The sequence below is a fragment of the Alternaria incomplexa genome (assembly GCF_024043165.1).
Source record: "Alternaria incomplexa strain BMP 0042 chromosome Unknown scaffold_3, whole genome shotgun sequence".
Classification (NCBI taxonomy): domain Eukaryota; kingdom Fungi; phylum Ascomycota; class Dothideomycetes; order Pleosporales; family Pleosporaceae; genus Alternaria; species Alternaria incomplexa.
The window spans coordinates 1,362,335-1,378,509 of NW_026249852.1; the positions used below are offsets into that span (position 1 = coordinate 1,362,335).

At 52.4% G+C, this 16,175-nt stretch overlaps 6 protein-coding genes across 6 annotated transcripts; 2 read left to right on the plus strand and 4 right to left on the minus strand.

The window, feature by feature from the left end:
* Positions 1-823: 823 nt before the first annotated feature.
* On the minus strand, positions 824-3,224 carry J4E90_002848 (uncharacterized protein; the record flags this gene model as incomplete). Its single annotated transcript, XM_051432424.1, has 2 exons — positions 824-1,077; positions 1,136-3,224. 2 exons carry the CDS (start codon positions 3,222-3,224, stop codon positions 824-826), a joined length of 2,343 nt encoding a protein of 780 aa, XP_051293846.1.
* A 3,868-nt stretch (positions 3,225-7,092) lies between these two features.
* Positions 7,093-8,437, minus strand: J4E90_002849 (uncharacterized protein; the record flags this gene model as incomplete). The annotated part of the gene is made up of 4 exons (XM_051432425.1): positions 7,093-7,386; positions 7,440-8,110; positions 8,172-8,285; positions 8,404-8,437. The coding sequence occupies 4 exons, from the start codon at positions 8,435-8,437 to the stop codon at positions 7,093-7,095; spliced, it is 1,113 nt and encodes a 370-aa protein (XP_051293847.1).
* Positions 8,438-9,549: 1,112 nt separating this feature from the next.
* CBF5 (centromere/microtubule-binding protein cbf5) lies at positions 9,550-11,195 on the minus strand (the record flags this gene model as incomplete). The annotated part of the gene is made up of 4 exons (XM_051432426.1): positions 9,550-9,915; positions 9,963-10,821; positions 10,878-11,034; positions 11,087-11,195. 4 exons carry the CDS (start codon positions 11,193-11,195, stop codon positions 9,550-9,552), a joined length of 1,491 nt encoding a protein of 496 aa, XP_051293848.1.
* Positions 11,196-11,546: 351 nt separating this feature from the next.
* On the minus strand, positions 11,547-12,542 carry J4E90_002851 (uncharacterized protein; the record flags this gene model as incomplete). Its single annotated transcript, XM_051432427.1, has 1 exon — positions 11,547-12,542. One exon carries the CDS (start codon positions 12,540-12,542, stop codon positions 11,547-11,549), a length of 996 nt encoding a protein of 331 aa, XP_051293849.1.
* An 898-nt stretch (positions 12,543-13,440) lies between these two features.
* J4E90_002852 (uncharacterized protein) lies at positions 13,441-15,144 on the plus strand (the record flags this gene model as incomplete). Its single annotated transcript, XM_051432428.1, has 1 exon — positions 13,441-15,144. One exon carries the CDS (start codon positions 13,441-13,443, stop codon positions 15,142-15,144), a length of 1,704 nt encoding a protein of 567 aa, XP_051293850.1.
* Positions 15,145-15,529: 385 nt separating this feature from the next.
* On the plus strand, positions 15,530-16,033 carry J4E90_002853 (uncharacterized protein; the record flags this gene model as incomplete). The annotated part of the gene is made up of 2 exons (XM_051432429.1): positions 15,530-15,896; positions 15,951-16,033. 2 exons carry the CDS (start codon positions 15,530-15,532, stop codon positions 16,031-16,033), a joined length of 450 nt encoding a protein of 149 aa, XP_051293851.1.
* Between the last annotated feature and the right edge of the window lie 142 nt (positions 16,034-16,175).

Genomic DNA, 16,175 nt, shown 5'->3' on the forward strand with positions numbered 1-16,175 from the left:
GATCGAGGATGATCGACGGGAGGGATACGGCGTGGAACTCGCGGCAGTTACTTATAGAAGGTTCCTGAACCGGTGAGCATTGACGCGCGCTGCACATCCTCTCAGCAAGGGTATCACTTATTTCCATGCGCGATCGGAACAGTCCGCGGTGTGCTTCACACCTTCAACCTTAGCAATGCTCCTTCGGCGTCGTCAGGTCATCATCCCGCGGCCAAGCTCCTCCTCTAGGCGGCGAGTTACGTCCTCGATTTGAGCAGGCCTGGTGAAGTTCCAGCCAGACACATCCGTAGCCTGCGGCTGCCCAGTGAGAACTCGAATGATGCACAGCTAAAGCAGGATATCGAAGAGCTTTGTCTTGGGAATATGGCGATTGGCGCGCATGAGGTTGCAGTGCATCCAGACAGATGGTGGTACTATGAAAGAAGGTACGACGGGCATGTGATTATTGAAAGGTCGGACACGGTTTATAGGAGAAATGCTCCATTAAACTGATGCTAAGGCTCTTCACACAAGATGGAAGCTATAATGAAACTTTGGATTTGCTACGTAGTAGTGGTCCGATGCTGAACCTCGACGTAAATGTGATGATGAACTTTGGAAAGCCTGTGCGCATTCTTTGCGGCGTGTGAGTCTCAGACTCGAACGTTGAGAAACGTAGCCATGCATGTAGAACCAAAGCTTCTCTGAACGAACAAACCAAATAGAAAGAAAAGAATGACCATCGCAACGATAAGTAAAGTACCTCTGCACGCGTGTGTAGATGTGTCGCACGATCTGCAACCCTCGCTTGACCAACTGCTCCGTTCCCGGCTTCTTTTTCCGCTCAAGCCAACTTAAACATACCACCATGCCAGCCGTATACCCTCTGCAGCCTCCTGCCAAAGCGCCGAGCCATGATGTAGGGGATGCTGCTATCAGGATGAGGCTCATGAAACTGAATGCCACGAGCGACATCCGTAGAAACACTAGGAGTAAACTGCCAGGCTGAGCCTTGGAGTTTTTCCGCAGAGAAGCCGGCTCGAATCATAGCGCGCTTGAAGTCGTCCCACTTGATCGCTTTCGGTGTCTCTCCAAGATCTGAAAGAGGGACATGAAAGAGGGACATGAAAGAGGGTCTTGAACACCTTGTGGGCACGCTTGTCGACGCAGTAGATTCTCTCGGGCTTCTTCTCGGGGCTTGGATGACCGATCTCGTGAACTTGAGTCATCGGCGTGATGTCCACAGGAGCATGGTAGCGCTTCTTTCGCTTGGCACTACCCCGTGTGACCGGCTTATCGAAGGTTCCGGTAATCTGTAGTGCAACATCGTGGTCGTAGTTGCTGATGGCTTTGTACTCGATGCTTTTGAAGCACTCTGTGGGAACGCTTGGGCCAGTCCACGGAGCAGTTCGGCGCATCTCACCACCTTCCAGGAGGCATCGACGTACCACTTCATCTTGCGCAACACCCGTCCTGCGCTCGTAGAAAGAGTCGATACAACTCCAGAACTTGTCAAGATTTGACTCCGAGTCTCGCATTGTCTTCACGTTCTGAGCGTTTCGCGGCTTATCGATGGGATAGCGTAGCTTTCCTCGCGCTGGGTTGACCAAATAAGCGGGTACGTTATAGGCATAGATATAATAAGCCCAATTTATCGAGAAGTCTCCCTTGTTCGACTCTGTGGCTTTCATACCGGATGTGCAAAGTAGCATCCAGATTTCCGATGACTTCTTCCATAACTCAATCTGATGAAGACACTCTTCGACAACGGAGAGCTGGCTGATGAGAGACGACAAAGGAGCTGTAAGCATAGCGCGCGCGCTTTGATGTTTGCGTGAGAGAGTGTCTAGACGGTCCAATGTGGCGTGTAGATCAATGTCAACGTTGATTTTCTCACCCCCAGACATCTCTGCAAAGCCATTAATGTTCTTCCGAGAGTCGTTTTGACTGAAAGCCAGCAGACGATGAAACACGCTCAGCATCCATGCTTCGCCCTCCGTTGGAAGTGTGTGTCCTCCTGCGATGGCGATTTGTGTATATGGACCATCTCCTGATCCAGAAACTATGCGTTCATAGTAGTTCCGCATCGTCGGTGACGCCATACTGGTGCTAGTGACGTCTCCCAAGAGGCAACTTCGGGCGCGCTCAAGTAGCGCCTCCAGATCAAGGACACTCTGTAGCTGACTCTTGGTAGCGGTACCGTTCTGGGCGTGCAAGCAAAGCTGATCTAGTCTTGCCGAGACTTCGGACCACATTATCAGCCTCTGGTATGACTGTGAGATTATGTGACTTGTGACACCCATAAGGAACTCTGGAGTATCAACAGATTGATCGATTCGACCACATGCATCCGGAATAAGCTCACGGCTGTGTTCCGAATTGTCGATAATTGTGTCCGCAAGATAGGAGGGATCTTCTCGTAGAGACAGTACATGATCCTTAGCTTCGCTGTACATCGCGTTGACGTAGCCTCGAAGTCTGGCAAGTTCCAGATCCCCTCGCTTGATATAAGGCGCTATCGCGATGGTGTCGGCGAGATTGACATGACTGCCATCCACTGGCAAGAGGATTTCTGAGACTGGCGGCTCTTCCAAGACTGGTCCAGACAGCATCTCCTCCTCTGTCATGTCGTGTAAGATGTATCGGCAACACGAAACCAGAAATCTCATGATGCGCTGCTGCATTTTCAACATCTGCAAGCCTTGGATGAGATCGCAATGAATCATCTCCCCGTCGACTTGACCACAGCAGCCATGAACTCTCCGAACTTGGCCATATACTGTAGGGTCGGTATTGGGCATGAAGTGTACAGTCGCCAACATCTCACGCGGCTTACAACTGGAACATAGGACGCCATACTGAGAGAAAGCAACCTCACCCGTCGCAAAGGTCCATGGTAGATTGCGGGCCCTCGAGTTCAGGTAAATGAGCAAGGACTTCGGCTTCGTAAGATCCTCCAGGTTGATGAATGGCCAAAGCATTACGTCGACGTGTTCCTTGGGCTTCGGACCAGCGCCTTCTTCAAATAGCATATTTTGGTGTCGCCATGCGAAGTCCGGTTGGTGCTCCATAGCGATTGTTGGGCAGGCAGCTCGCAGAATCTCACTCCTTTGAGCGACCGACTTCTTGCTCCATCTCTTCCTGATCAATGGTTCGTGTCGAATCATAGTGTCGTTGAGAAGCTTGTAATCAGAGCAGATGTTCTCGGCGAGAGCGGAGGCGTGCGATTGCGACTGTGCGATCATAACCGGCGTGAAGGTGTCCGCGTCATGAAGTTTCTTCACATGCTTGTTCAACTTCGCGGTGTCGATACTGTCAAAACTGGTTAGTCAGGCCAATGAACCCTGTCGATGAACTTACTACGCTAAATTGCGCGGCAAGACCGCTGGCTCCACCATCTTTGCGATCGCTTTTGGTAGGTCGCAAGAGGTAGGGTAGAAGTTTCAAGATGCGAAAAGTGGACTAAAGGCAATAACGGGCGCGAAAGGCGATAGTCGAGGTGAGCGAGAATTTACAGGGTCTGGTCAGTACAGGTGAAGGTGGCTTCGTTGCAGTATCGTCGCAAACATGATCGCAAGCCTGATCTGCAGGTGAGAGCAAACTTGCTGACTGAGTGCACGATATCAGCACCATGCCGAACTTGCTCATGATTGGACATGATGATCTCCGAGACAACAGCCAGCGGGCAAAAGAGGGAAACTTCTCAGGATATCTAGAGTGATATGCAACCTGCAAAAGCTTATACGAGTGCTGAAGATGCGGCCTTCCCACGAGGAAACTTGGCCCATCGATAGCGCTCAGAATGCATATCCTCAATCATACATGATTGAAGGTATACGCGCGCTTCCAGGCGCGCGTAATGACCAGATAAGGCATGTTCGTGGTGATTGTAGAGGGTCTCGCATGACGTTGGTTCAGGTGGCACGATGTCATTAATGCTCGAGAAGCGCAGAGATGTCGCTGACCCAAACAGGTATGCCGCCTGTTACCTTCTCTTCAGATAATCTTGACTTGTCGAATGGGTAGTGTTTCGACGTAATCGCTGAGCATCTTGCAACCATCTTCTCCAGACAATCCGACCCTCCGTTTTGGTTCGATCTCGATATTGATAGTTCCCATTCTCTTGAAGCTGCCATCGGTTAACTCTCGCAAAACAAGCCCGAAACAACGGCCACCGAAATTTGGGCAAATCTTCATCAGAATACTGGTGAAGGTGTCTCCAATCGTGACAGGCGGGTTATCGGTGGCTTAATCGAAGTCCATGAACGTATCACACGACTTCTTCACTTCATTACCCTCACATGGGGGACGTATCATCTCCATACAATCACCATACAGGACTTCTGGTTCAAGAACCTGCTTGAGTCGAGTCATGCATATGTGGCCCTCTAGAGTGATACTGGCATTCGTGACTTCGCCGATATGAGCCGGCCCGACCCGAGTAAAGGATAAGTCAAGTAGCCTCAGAGACGGGACGGTCGATCCGCTGTTCCAGTGAATATTGTCTCGCAAGGACGGCCACGACCACGTTGGAATGGAGTTTGGAAGACGCGGCAGCAAAGGACTACCTGAGGCATTGTGGACGTACCAGAGCAAATCGGAAAGCAGACTGCTTGTCCACATACCAGCAACGTATGTATCTTCTTTGCGCCATTGCAGTTCTCGTTCAGCTATAGCAGCAATTGCCGGTAACCGATCGTTCTCGTACGTCAACTTTAAACCGGAATAGGTAGTGACTATTTGATGCCAGCGGCTGACTGGATCGTCATTGGATTCCCAAATTCTATCAGTTTTCCAGCGTTGTTCGATAGTAGAGCCGCCTTCTGTCATAAATACAGTAGGGCATTGCCAATACATCTGCATAGTGAGTTAGTCGTTCGACATAGTACTCTAAACGAGCAAAAGACGATCTTTCCTGTTTCTAAGCTGCCAATTCGGCTCAAGATACCCCGGTACCGTTCCGTGAGTCAAATACTATGGGTGTCCCAAGGATGCGAGCACTATAGCTTACCTGATCTTTGCCAAAATGAACCATTCGTGGCGATAAGAGTCGCTCTCGATACACCCAAGCCCTAGTCAGAAGCGGAAAGCCCTTAGAAGGGAACTTAGGGAGAGGGAACCTGTCTGGTTTCTCCCGTACGTATAGCTCGCAATTCCTTAATTTCTGGGCTTTAAATCTTTCCCGGTCTAACGCGAACAGACCAGAGCGGCTATTGCTAGCGGCTGTAGCTGCAATGGTAAGATGGGCCTGTTCATAGATAGTTGCCATCGTTGCTGCTGCTTCTTCCCAGTCGTCTTTGTTGTCCTGCATGATGCCTGAACATACGAGCTATAGTTACCTATACGTTACATTATGATGACAGGACATAAGAACTTACAGCAGGCATCAATCCAGAGAAAGCTAATACCAAGCCTCTTGCACAGTTGAGCCGCGTGTGCGAAGGTTTCCGGTAGCTGATCGATAATTATACCTTCCCTCAGACGAGCGAAAGACGTCTTCTCCAACCTAATTGCGGGACCTGTTGCGCCCCAGCAATGGCTCAGACAAGCGTACATGGCTGTTTTGTTGACTCTTTCGCGAAGATAAACATGCGTGCCTTCTATCTCGAGGATTCGTTTTGGAAGCGGTGTGATCTTACGTCCAGCGCAATCACCATGATGCTCAACACAGGTTTCAATCCAATTGTGCAATGTTTGCAGAGCTCGGTCTGACGACGTGTCTTCCGATGGCAGTTTCCTCGTAGGTATGGGTGCTCTCCAGAACGAGTAATTGCGCGCGACCTGTGATGTCTGACCTGCATGAGAATTAGAAACCACAGACTCAAATCGTATTCTGAGCCCTTTCATCCCAAAGACAATTTACTCACAGACGCCCTGAATTTTCAGGTCCATCGTAGGGCGAAAGTATGATCAATCGTATACCTATTCCCCTCACTAAAAAGAGACATGCACACATTTACACGACTCACCTTCCAACTGAAATAGCTCCAGCTTTACTTCGCGAAGCCCTGAATCATTAGACCCCTCGCCCGCATCCAAGCCTGGCCGATAGATGATTGTTATTGGCTCCTCTCCTGGTAGCACTTCAATCTGCTCGATGTTATCAATTGATAGTCGCCCACTGCTGTAGGAAACGAGAGCGTCGAGCACAATTTTGCAATTATGGCAATCAGCAACAGCCCCGAGTCGAAGTCCCGAGATAGTGTTGAGTCTTGGGATCGGGTCTGGCATCTTCGGGGCTTCCCTGGGAGCCCCTTTTCTTCGGACAAACGTATACTTCTGCGTAAATAGTAATCTCGTACCACAACCCTTGTGGCTTTCATCATCTTCGGTTTGGGCGACGGAATGCGCAGGCACAGTCGAGTCGGAACGCGTCGTAGATTTGTCATCCGCGGATCCAATGTCTAGATTTCGAGTAACCATTTCTGTCGATGGATATAGACCAAGAATTATATAGAAGAGCAGAAGAATGCAGAGAAAGCTGTGATAGATTTCATCTCGTCGCGTTCAAAAAGGTAGTAACAGAGAGACAGCCAAGAGGCGGGGCAGCATGCATCTTCGCGGCACGGGCGATGATGCAGTCCCGTGGCACATATTGATTGCAGGTTCCGATGCCGGTGACCGCGTCGGGAGCGGTTGCTTGTATTCGCCGATTAAAGGATGGATGTCTCGAGAGAATGATGGTGACGGTAGGATAGATGAGAAGGGGACGCGGTAGCTGTACGCGCTAAAACGCGCCAGCCAGCGATCGCTCTTTCCGTCACCGAGGAAGGAGCGTTCGCAGTCTTAAACAATACCGCCATCACACATGGGCAAATAGTTGCTCGCACAGTATACTAATTCATTGATTCGTCTATCATAGACGCGTTACTTCATATATGTCATCCCCAATCATCTTCACCAGCATCCCACCGCGCTGGCCTTACCCCTTCCAAACGAACAATAAAAATATCAGAACTCCACCGACGCCTTCGTTTGGCTCATTTCGAGCATATATAGGCGTGATATAAGATAAAGAAATGCAAATGATATACGAGAATCAAAGTTCGTCCCATCACCATACCATGCCCATACTTTTGATGCACAGAGTAGATGTTCCTTCCCTCAGTCCAACTACAGTATCTCCTTCAGCTTCTCCTTTTGTGCGCTTGTCAAGCTGGTGGGGAACTTGATCTTTACGCCGACGATGAAGTCGCCGCGATCTGAGGGTTTCTTGGACTTGGGCATGCCGAGGTTGGGGTATCGTTCTGTCCAGGTGGGACCTGTGGGACCGCCGCTGCCGACGCTGAGTTGTTTGCCGTCGATGGTTTGGACGGTTCGGCGCCAGCCGGTAAGGGCTTCTTTGAGGTCGATTTCGATCGTGTGTTTGACGTCGTCGCCTTCGCGGGTGAACATTGCGTGTGGTTTCTGTGGTGTCGTTAGTATCGATTTTTGCGTGAATTGGGAATGCAAAGACTTACCTCAGAAACGATGAAGTGCAGATCTTGTGTTCCACCCTCCACCTGGTCGCCGACGTCTGAGAACTTGATCTTGCTGCCGGCCTTCAGCCCCTTCTTGATGGGTACCTCCAGAATCCGGTCTTGCGTGCTTTGCTTGCCGGTACCCTGGTCGTATGTCTTGCGCTTGATCTTGAGCTTCTTCGTGGTGCCGTTGTACAGCTCTTCCAAGCTCACCGCAAGCGGCTTCTCCACAACTGTGACTTCAGGCTCTGGTGCTCGTCGTCCGCCGCGGAATCGTCCGCCTTTTCCACCTCCGCCGCCGCCACCGCCCATACCACCACCCATTCCGCCAGGCATACCGCCCATGCCAAAGCCGCCGAAATCAAAGTCATCACCACCGGCGCCGCTGTTGCGCATGAACTCGCCAAAGATATCGTCGGCGTTGGAGAAGTTGAAGCCGTTCCCGCCGCCGCCCGTCGAGAAGTGGAACGAGCGTGTGCCGCCGGGCATGCCACCCGACGATGCGAAGGGGAAGCCTCCACCGCCTCCAGCACCCGCGAACGGGTTACCTCCAGCACCTCCAGCATCTTCAGGGTGTGGTACGCCGCCGCGTAGTATGAATTCGAGACCGTATTGGTCGTACGTTTTGCGCTTCTCGGGGTCGGAGAGGATCTCGTAGGCTTGTGAGCATTCTGGACGTGCTGTTAGCATACTATATCCAGTCTATATGAGCTAGTGAGATAATGTACATACCTTTGAACTTCTCAGCAGCTTGCGGGTTGTCCTTGTTCTTGTCAGGGTGCCACTTCAGCGCCGCCTTGCGGTATGCTTTCTTGATCTCATCTTGCGTCGCGGTTTCTGATATGCCTATAACTCAGTCAGCAATAGTTCATGTGTCTACCCGAGACCTCGACCACCCCGGGCCCTGGCATGCCGCGTCCTGGCAGGGCAAGGCGGTGGAGGGGCACATCCGAGGCAAACGTACCTAATGAATCGTAGAGCTTGGACTCCTTGACCATTTTGAAGTCCGATGATTAGAAAAGAAGGGTATCTCGTGTATGCGCAAGTAGTGTTTGTAAGCTTCTTTGGGGGCAGCTTATGAGGTTGGGTCGCATTTATCACTCGAGCTCTGGATGTCTCTCCACTTGTCAAACGACGCTAGCGGTGACGTCGAGCCCTGACGCGGAGCGAACACAGGGAAGGTTCGAGAAGCTTCAACCACAATGCCATACCCCGACCATCACAAACTCTGATGCCGTGTATCATGCGCTTGGGATCAAAATTAGAAACCTGAATTCGTCGCACAGGGATCGTATCGAATCGACGTATGTAGCAATGAGCTGGCGCGCTCCACCTGACGACGCGCGCTTGCCGTTCCTCGTGGTCTTCCTTGACGCGCCCCGCTCTTGCAGTCTAAGAAGCTTCACTTCAACACGTGAAGCCTCGCAGCTGAAATGAAGTCGCTATGCATTAAATTTGTATGATTTGCGGTTCCGGATATGCCGAACGCGTCATTGCGTTGCGAGCATCCTATCTCAATTGACAGCTTGAGGTCGTTTTCCAATAGCTACTTCACGATGCGGTAATCCAGCGCGAGCTCAAGCACGCCGCCGAAGTTCTTCGAATCCACTGGCTAGCCAGCAACAACCTGAAAACACTCCTAATTTACATGCAAGACATATCAACATAGGTTTCGCAACCCTATTACCCTGCCTTGACCTGTCGGCGTGGACATCCATGTCTATGTGCTAAGTCCCTGGTGTTAATACATCACAAAAGTCATCAGTACAGCTTAAGAGAAACACTGCGCATCAATGACAGCCACGTGAAAATATCAGGAATGTGAAATTTAAACAGTGAATTGAACATGTCTAGCGATACGCTATGTCGCACTTGAACACGCAATCGACCACCTTTGTCGCAGAAAGCTTCGACGCGCCATAAAACGCCAGCATGCCCATAATCCCTAACGCCATTTTTCCGGTATGCTACATTAAAGAAGCTGGTATCCAAGGATAGAGTAGTAGTAACTATGACATGTACACGATTCTGGTGTACAGCGCTTGTACAGGCAACAGCGATGCGCGCTGTCGCTTTTTGGTTCGGACGTCCATCGTTCATAACTGATCGTTTAGTCGGAGTCGCTGTCAGAATCACCCTTGCTCTTCTTCTTGTCCTTCTTGGCGGCCTTTTCGGCCTTCTTCGCAGCCTTCTCTTCCTTCTTCTTGCGCTTGCGCTCGGCCTTGTCCTCATCAGCCTCGTCGTCACCGTCACCACGGCTCTTGCGCTTCTTGCTCTTCTTGTCGGTCTCAGCTTCCGCCTCGGCCTCCTCAGTAGAGGTGAGACCAGTCGCTGGGATTGCAGGAGCGGCGAGAACCTCAGAGGTCGAAGTTGTCTGGGCAAGGGGAGCAGAGGCGCCGTCGACGTCGTTCCTGTTGAAGTCCTTGTACTCAGCGTTCCACTTGGAAGGAGTCTTGTCGTTGGGACGACCGAATTTCTGAACATGTCAGTATAGCACTCGCAAACCTGAAGTTGATCACCTACGTCAAGAGTGCCAGCCTCCTTCATCTTCTTCTTCTCGGTGGCAACTGGGCCCATACCCCACCTCCTGGGGTAAAGGTCGCGTTCCATAATGACACGCTTGATCTTCGCAACAACACCGTGGTCGCACGATGACATCTCGACAGCCGACATTTGCGCGTATGCGAGTGCAATGGCCTCACCCTTGGTGGTCATGAGGACGATCTCCTCGTGGATCTCAATGCCCTTCTCGAATCGCAGGAGACCGGGAAGCATGAGCTTAGCACCGTAGCAGATGGCGTTGACAGAGCTGTCCTTGACCACGATACGCTTGTAGCTCATCAACAGACTCTCCAAAGGTGCGATGACCTTGCGCAGGTAAGCCTCGTCGCGGTTGTTGTCGTGTAGCCATTGGGCATCGAGAACGTCGTGCAGAGTGACCAAGTCCTTGGTCTCGTCCATGGCTCCACTCCTGACACGGCGGAGCTCCTGCATGTGGGCGCCAACACCGAGCAAAAGACCAAGATGCACGCAAAGAGTACGGATGTAGGTTCCAGCCTCGCAGCTGACCCAGAAGACACCGAGCTGCCTCTCGTTGTCAAACTCGTATAGCTTGCTCTCATGGATGGTTCGGATACGGAGTTGACGCTTGACGGCGGAAATGAGCGGGGGGCGCTGGAAGAGAGCTCCGGTGAGCGTCTCAAGGGCACGCGCAAATTGCGCCTCGCCTCCCGGGAGCTTGTCGTGCATGCGAATGACGCAGACATACTCCTTTCCGGCTCCCTGCTGGGACTTGACGAGACGGGTAGCGCGATCAATGCAGACGATGAGGCAACCAGTGACCTTGGGGTCGAGGGTACCACTGTGACCAGTCTTCTCGACTCTTTGGCACGCGTTAGCTGAAAGCGCTTGGAAAGAGAAGTCACGAGTGCATCCTACCTCAGCATGCGCTTGATCCATGACACGACTTCGTGAGAGGATGGGTTGGAAGGCTTGTCGAGGTTGATGACACCGGAGCTAATGTAAGACTTGAGGTCTCGCGACAGCGGTGTGCATCCATTTGGGATGGGAGTGTAGTGCGATGTGCGAACGAGCACTGTACGCGCATTAGCAAAGCATTCTGGAGCTATGGGGAAGCTGCAGCATACGGTCGCTGTAGTTTTTGAGCAAGAGCGGCCAGTCGCTCGTGTCGATGGCAGGCGCAGCCGCCGCTGGCTTGATCACATACGCGTCGGGGTCGATCTGCACGAGAGCCATGGCGATTATTGTGTCGAGGGTTGGTGTTGCAATTGGCGATGCGATGTTCTCGAACTTTTTCACAGCAGACAGTATTTTCGCGCCGCTCAAGCTATTGGACGCTATTGGGCGCTAAAGAACGCTTGGACCATAACGCCGGATCTTTGTCGGACCGTTGTCTAACACGCATCAGATGTTCGCTAGACAACTATATTCAGGAGCGATTTCGTTATGGCGAGCTACAAACAAGTCAGATGTACAACACGCTGCGATATCATTATGGATTTATTGAATATCAAGTGTGTATTATACGCCGCCTGCAACTAGAATGCGCTCTTTCTGCGCAGTAATCTGCTTCCAACTCTAATCATTCTAGTTCACTACCTGTCCGTACTCGTTGCTGTGCAAAGTGGTGATATCTCCACTGCGGACGCCCTGTCTCTCGTTCAAGATCTCGTCATCTCCTGTACTGCGCAGCGTGGTGCCGTCCATCTTGCCATCGACACCCCGCCTAACACCAGGCTCGACCAGACTGCCCGCTCCACTGGGTACATTTGGCCAGAACTCCTCTTCAGCATCTAACAGGGCCCTCCAAATAGGATCAATCCTGCTCTTGACCTCTGCCCATCTTGCATCATCTCGGTCAACAGCGTCGCTTACACCCTCGTTGACAATGCGCTCAAGCTGCTCAACGAACATGAGGAAATCGCGATTTGACCAATTGGGAATGAACTCTCTGCGCATCGCACCGCCGTCCTGGTCGCTGTCGTAGTTCCGAGGAGAAGATTGAGCATCTTGTCGGCGGGCCCAGGACCAGGCCTCGTAATATACCTTCTCGGTCGACCATAGTAAAATGGCGCCTTCGAGCCACGGCATGAATGTGTTTGGTTGCTGGGAAGCAACACTAGCGAACAGTGCTTCATAGCGGCGAAGACCTTCGGATTTGACGCTCTCCTGGAGTGGTGAGGGCGGAAGATCGATCTTGTAGATCTCAGCGACTTCTTGGAAGAACCGCAGCTCCCTCTCTCCATTCTTGATAGCGGATTCTAACCACGCAATGAATCGCGTGGGAATGTCTGGCTCCTCACCATGTGCAGTCGTTGACTTGTGCGTACTGCGGATGAGGTTGAGGGTGTGGTTGATAGTAGCAAGATAACCTTGAAGGTACTGCCTGTCGTTTGCGAGCCATTGCGCAATCAGAGGCTTTGGCAGGGTACCCTTTGCGGCACGCTCGAGGAAGGGATGTCTTGTAACGCGGAGCAATTGTTCGTGGTTGATGGCGAGGAGATGAGTTGTGACTGCCCAAGGGACGTTGGTGGGGTCGATGTCGCTCTTGCTGGCCCAGGTTCCGGGGTGGTGGTGAGGCATGGTAAGTATCGTTCGCGTAGGATCTGTGTTATCTGTATTGAACGGTGTATGTATTCGATGAGGTACATGTTGCGGAGCTGGCGGGGTAGCAAGCTACTTATATGCTACATGAAGATGCTTGCCAAGCGACACGATGGCTCCGAGGGATCACAATTACGTGTTGAGGCTGAGGGTACAAGGACGTGTGGCGTTGCCAAGTAAGATTGATGGTGTTGAATGTGCGCATGACGTCGGACAAGGACCATCGGAGTTTGCGACGCTCTGAGTGGTGCAGGCGTACGGCAAACCGGAATCTAGAATCCCAACTCGGAACTTGGCAGTTCAATTCGTAGCGGAATTTCTTGGCATCGAACAATTTAGAACTTGTCCAAGCTATACTCTGTGGCTGAAGCAAGGCGGACTGCTTGGCGCATGACGATGCCGCCACTTTTGAGCTGCTGCTGATGTGATGGTTTGAGTGTGTCGGACAAAATTCGGGCAGCGAGATTAGTATACAAGCTCACGCGACCAAGATTTTGAGTTGAGGAACATGGTGTTTGCCGATTAACTTCTCAATTCGTACCGGCATATTGCCAGTCGTTCGATGGTCACATTGCTTCGTCGAACACGGGTGCTCCGTGGCTGTGGTTTGTAAGACGAGCGGACGTGGTGAAGAAGAAGAGAAGTCTAGACAATGCAGCAGGGAATTTAGAAGGTCAAGGGACTTGGACGATAATTTTGGTAGCCATTGTAATGAGATGAAAACATGAAGGATGATAATGAGTGAAGGTGTCCCGAAACCTCGGTCGCCTGTGCTAGCGCGGCGCGTCATACTGCAGCCTCCACCTCGAACTTTCTTGCGACCGACCGTCGACGCCAACCCTAGCCCAAACCAGCGGGCTATTCACACAGAACGATCATGGAATTCTCCGCAGACGACGAGCAGGCTCTTAAGCAATACCTGCCTAGCGAATTTGGAAAAAAGGATGGCTCCGTGAACGTCGAGGCGCAAATCGAGCGCGCGCGTAGGCCAGTGGTTGATGAGAGCAAGCAGGCAAAGAAGGAGAAAGGGTCGGACGACGAAAAGGATTCGGACGATGATGATAGCGATATGAGCGATGAAGAAGACGAATATCCAGTTTCCCACGAACTGGTCATCAAGACGCACGATCGCGCGGTCACGACGATTGCGCTCGATGCATCTGGTACGCGGCTGGTGACTGGAGGGAACGATTGCACACTCAAGCTACACGATCTTAGTGCACTTACCCCGAGTACTATCCGCGCGTTCAAGACGGTCGATCCTTTTACCACCAAACCCTCGCAAACGGCCGAGTCGCATTCGATACACCAGGTTGTGTTTGGCCCACACTCTGGAGGCCAATTCCTGTGCATTACTGCAACATCACAGGCGAGGCTGTTCAGCAGGGATGGAGAGCTTATATCAGAGTTTGTCAAGGGCGACATGTACCTGAGGGACAAGCACAACACAAAAGGACATACGGCAGAAATCACAAGCGGCGCGTGGCACCCCACGAACCGCGACCGCTTCGCGACGGCAGGCACAGACAGTACAGTGCGGATATGGGACGTGAATAAAAGGATGAAGCAGGAGGAGGTCATCGTGCACAAGTCAAGAGCTGCTGGTAGCGCGGGCATGACAAGGATGACGGCCATTGCATGGGGCGCCGCAGCCGAGGGAGGGAGCAGTATGCTGGTGTCAGCAGCACTAGACGGAAGTCTCGTCATGTGGGGTGGTGAAGGACCCTATCATAGGCCGACAGCAGAGATTAAAGAAGCGCACGCGAAAGACACATGGACGAGCGGACTGGATATCAGCGCAGATGGCAGGCTGGTGATCACGAGAGGAGGGGACGACACCATCAAGTTGTGGGACACGAGGAAGTTCAAGACACCTCTGAACACCACATCACATCCGTCAACGTCTTCACAATATCCCACATCGAACATCAAGTTTGCGCCCAACTCGCAGAGCATAGTCACAGGATCAGAGACCGGGCACCTACACATCCTCAACCCAGCCACACTTCGCCCGGAGCTGGTCACACCAGTCACGCTAGGCTCTCCTCTGATAACAGTCAACTGGCATCCCAGGCTCAACCAAATCCTCACGGGTTCGGCCAACGGCCAGACAACCATTCTCTTCAACCCCAAGCTGTCCAACGCCGGTGCTCTTACCATCCTCAGCAAGGCACCCAAGAAGCGACACCTCGATGACGACCCGTCCCTCACCGTAGACATGGACCCACTCGGTATGGCTGGTGAAGCACACGATCCTTCTGGCAATGCAGCCTCATTTTCCGCACGCCATCCCACCATCGGTCTCACAGCCTCGGGTAAGAGCCGCGACCCACGGAGACCGCATATCCCGGCTACAACACCTTTTGCCAAGTCAACGCCCGACCAAAAGTACGTCATGGAACAGATTGAAGGCAGTGATATGAGGGACGAGGATCCTAGGGAGGCGCTGCTCAAGTATGCGCTGAAAGAGGGAGAGAAAGCTGTCTTCACCGGCGCGTGGGAGAAGACCCAACCCGTTGGAATCTACAAGGACTACGACAGTGAGGAGGATGAGAGGGAGAAGAAGAAGGCAAAGCGGTAGCCGAGCCGGGGCTGCATACCGACTTGGGATCCCTACAAGGGATGTTTGTACCATAGCGAAATATACCCAATGGCATAGAGACTATGGATTAGTCAAGCCACCAATCAATCCATACAATGATCACGGGTAAAGCTCCTAAGACACCATGTGCGGAGGATGATAAGGGGCACTGACACGTGCGCCCATGGTGCCCAAGTCTTCCTCCGCACATGGTGTCTTCGAAGCTACCCAGGCAGGGCTACACTAGCGTAGCCGCGTCGCGCCCCATAAGGAAACGCAAACAACCCCACTCGCCTCGCATCACGACAACCTCCAGCCCACAACCGCCAATTCGACCGCTACTCCCTCTGCAACCCACCAATTCCGCGCCCGAACCACCGCGACGATGTTCTCCTCCACCTTCCGCGCTGCGGCCCGCGCGCCCACCTCGACCTTCGCACGCAGCTTCTCGTCCACCCGCCCCTCGCAGGTCGCGCGCATGACCGTCATCGGCCGTCTCGGAGTTGCGCCAGAAGAAGTCACCGTCTCTGGCGACAGGACACTCGTGCGCTACGTAGTAGGAACGAGCTACGGCAAGGGCGAGGACAAGAAGACCAGCTGGTTCCGGATTGCGAGTTTCGTGCAGGGCGCGCAGAAGGATTTCCTGATGAACGTGCCCAAGGGATCGATGCTCTATGTGGATGCGGATGCGCGCATGGAGACGTACCTTGACAGCGAGGGCAACAAGAAGAGCAATTTGAGCTTGGTTGCACGTATGTTTTCGGATGCGGGTGGATGAGAGAGGTCATGCTAATTTGGTGGTGTAGGCAACTTCGATGTCTTGTCTCGAGCTCGTACTGAGGACACGGAGAACAACGACGAGGGCCTTGTTCAGGAAGCTTCTGGTTAAACAGGCAGTTTTGCTTGCTCATCCATCTTGCTTCGAACATAATGTCCGATGGCGGCAGTTTCTACAACAGCTCGAGTGGCAAGTGTCGGCTGCGGGGTAGGGAAGGTTCGATGAGACACGTCTTTGCGCGGCGCTGTAGGAT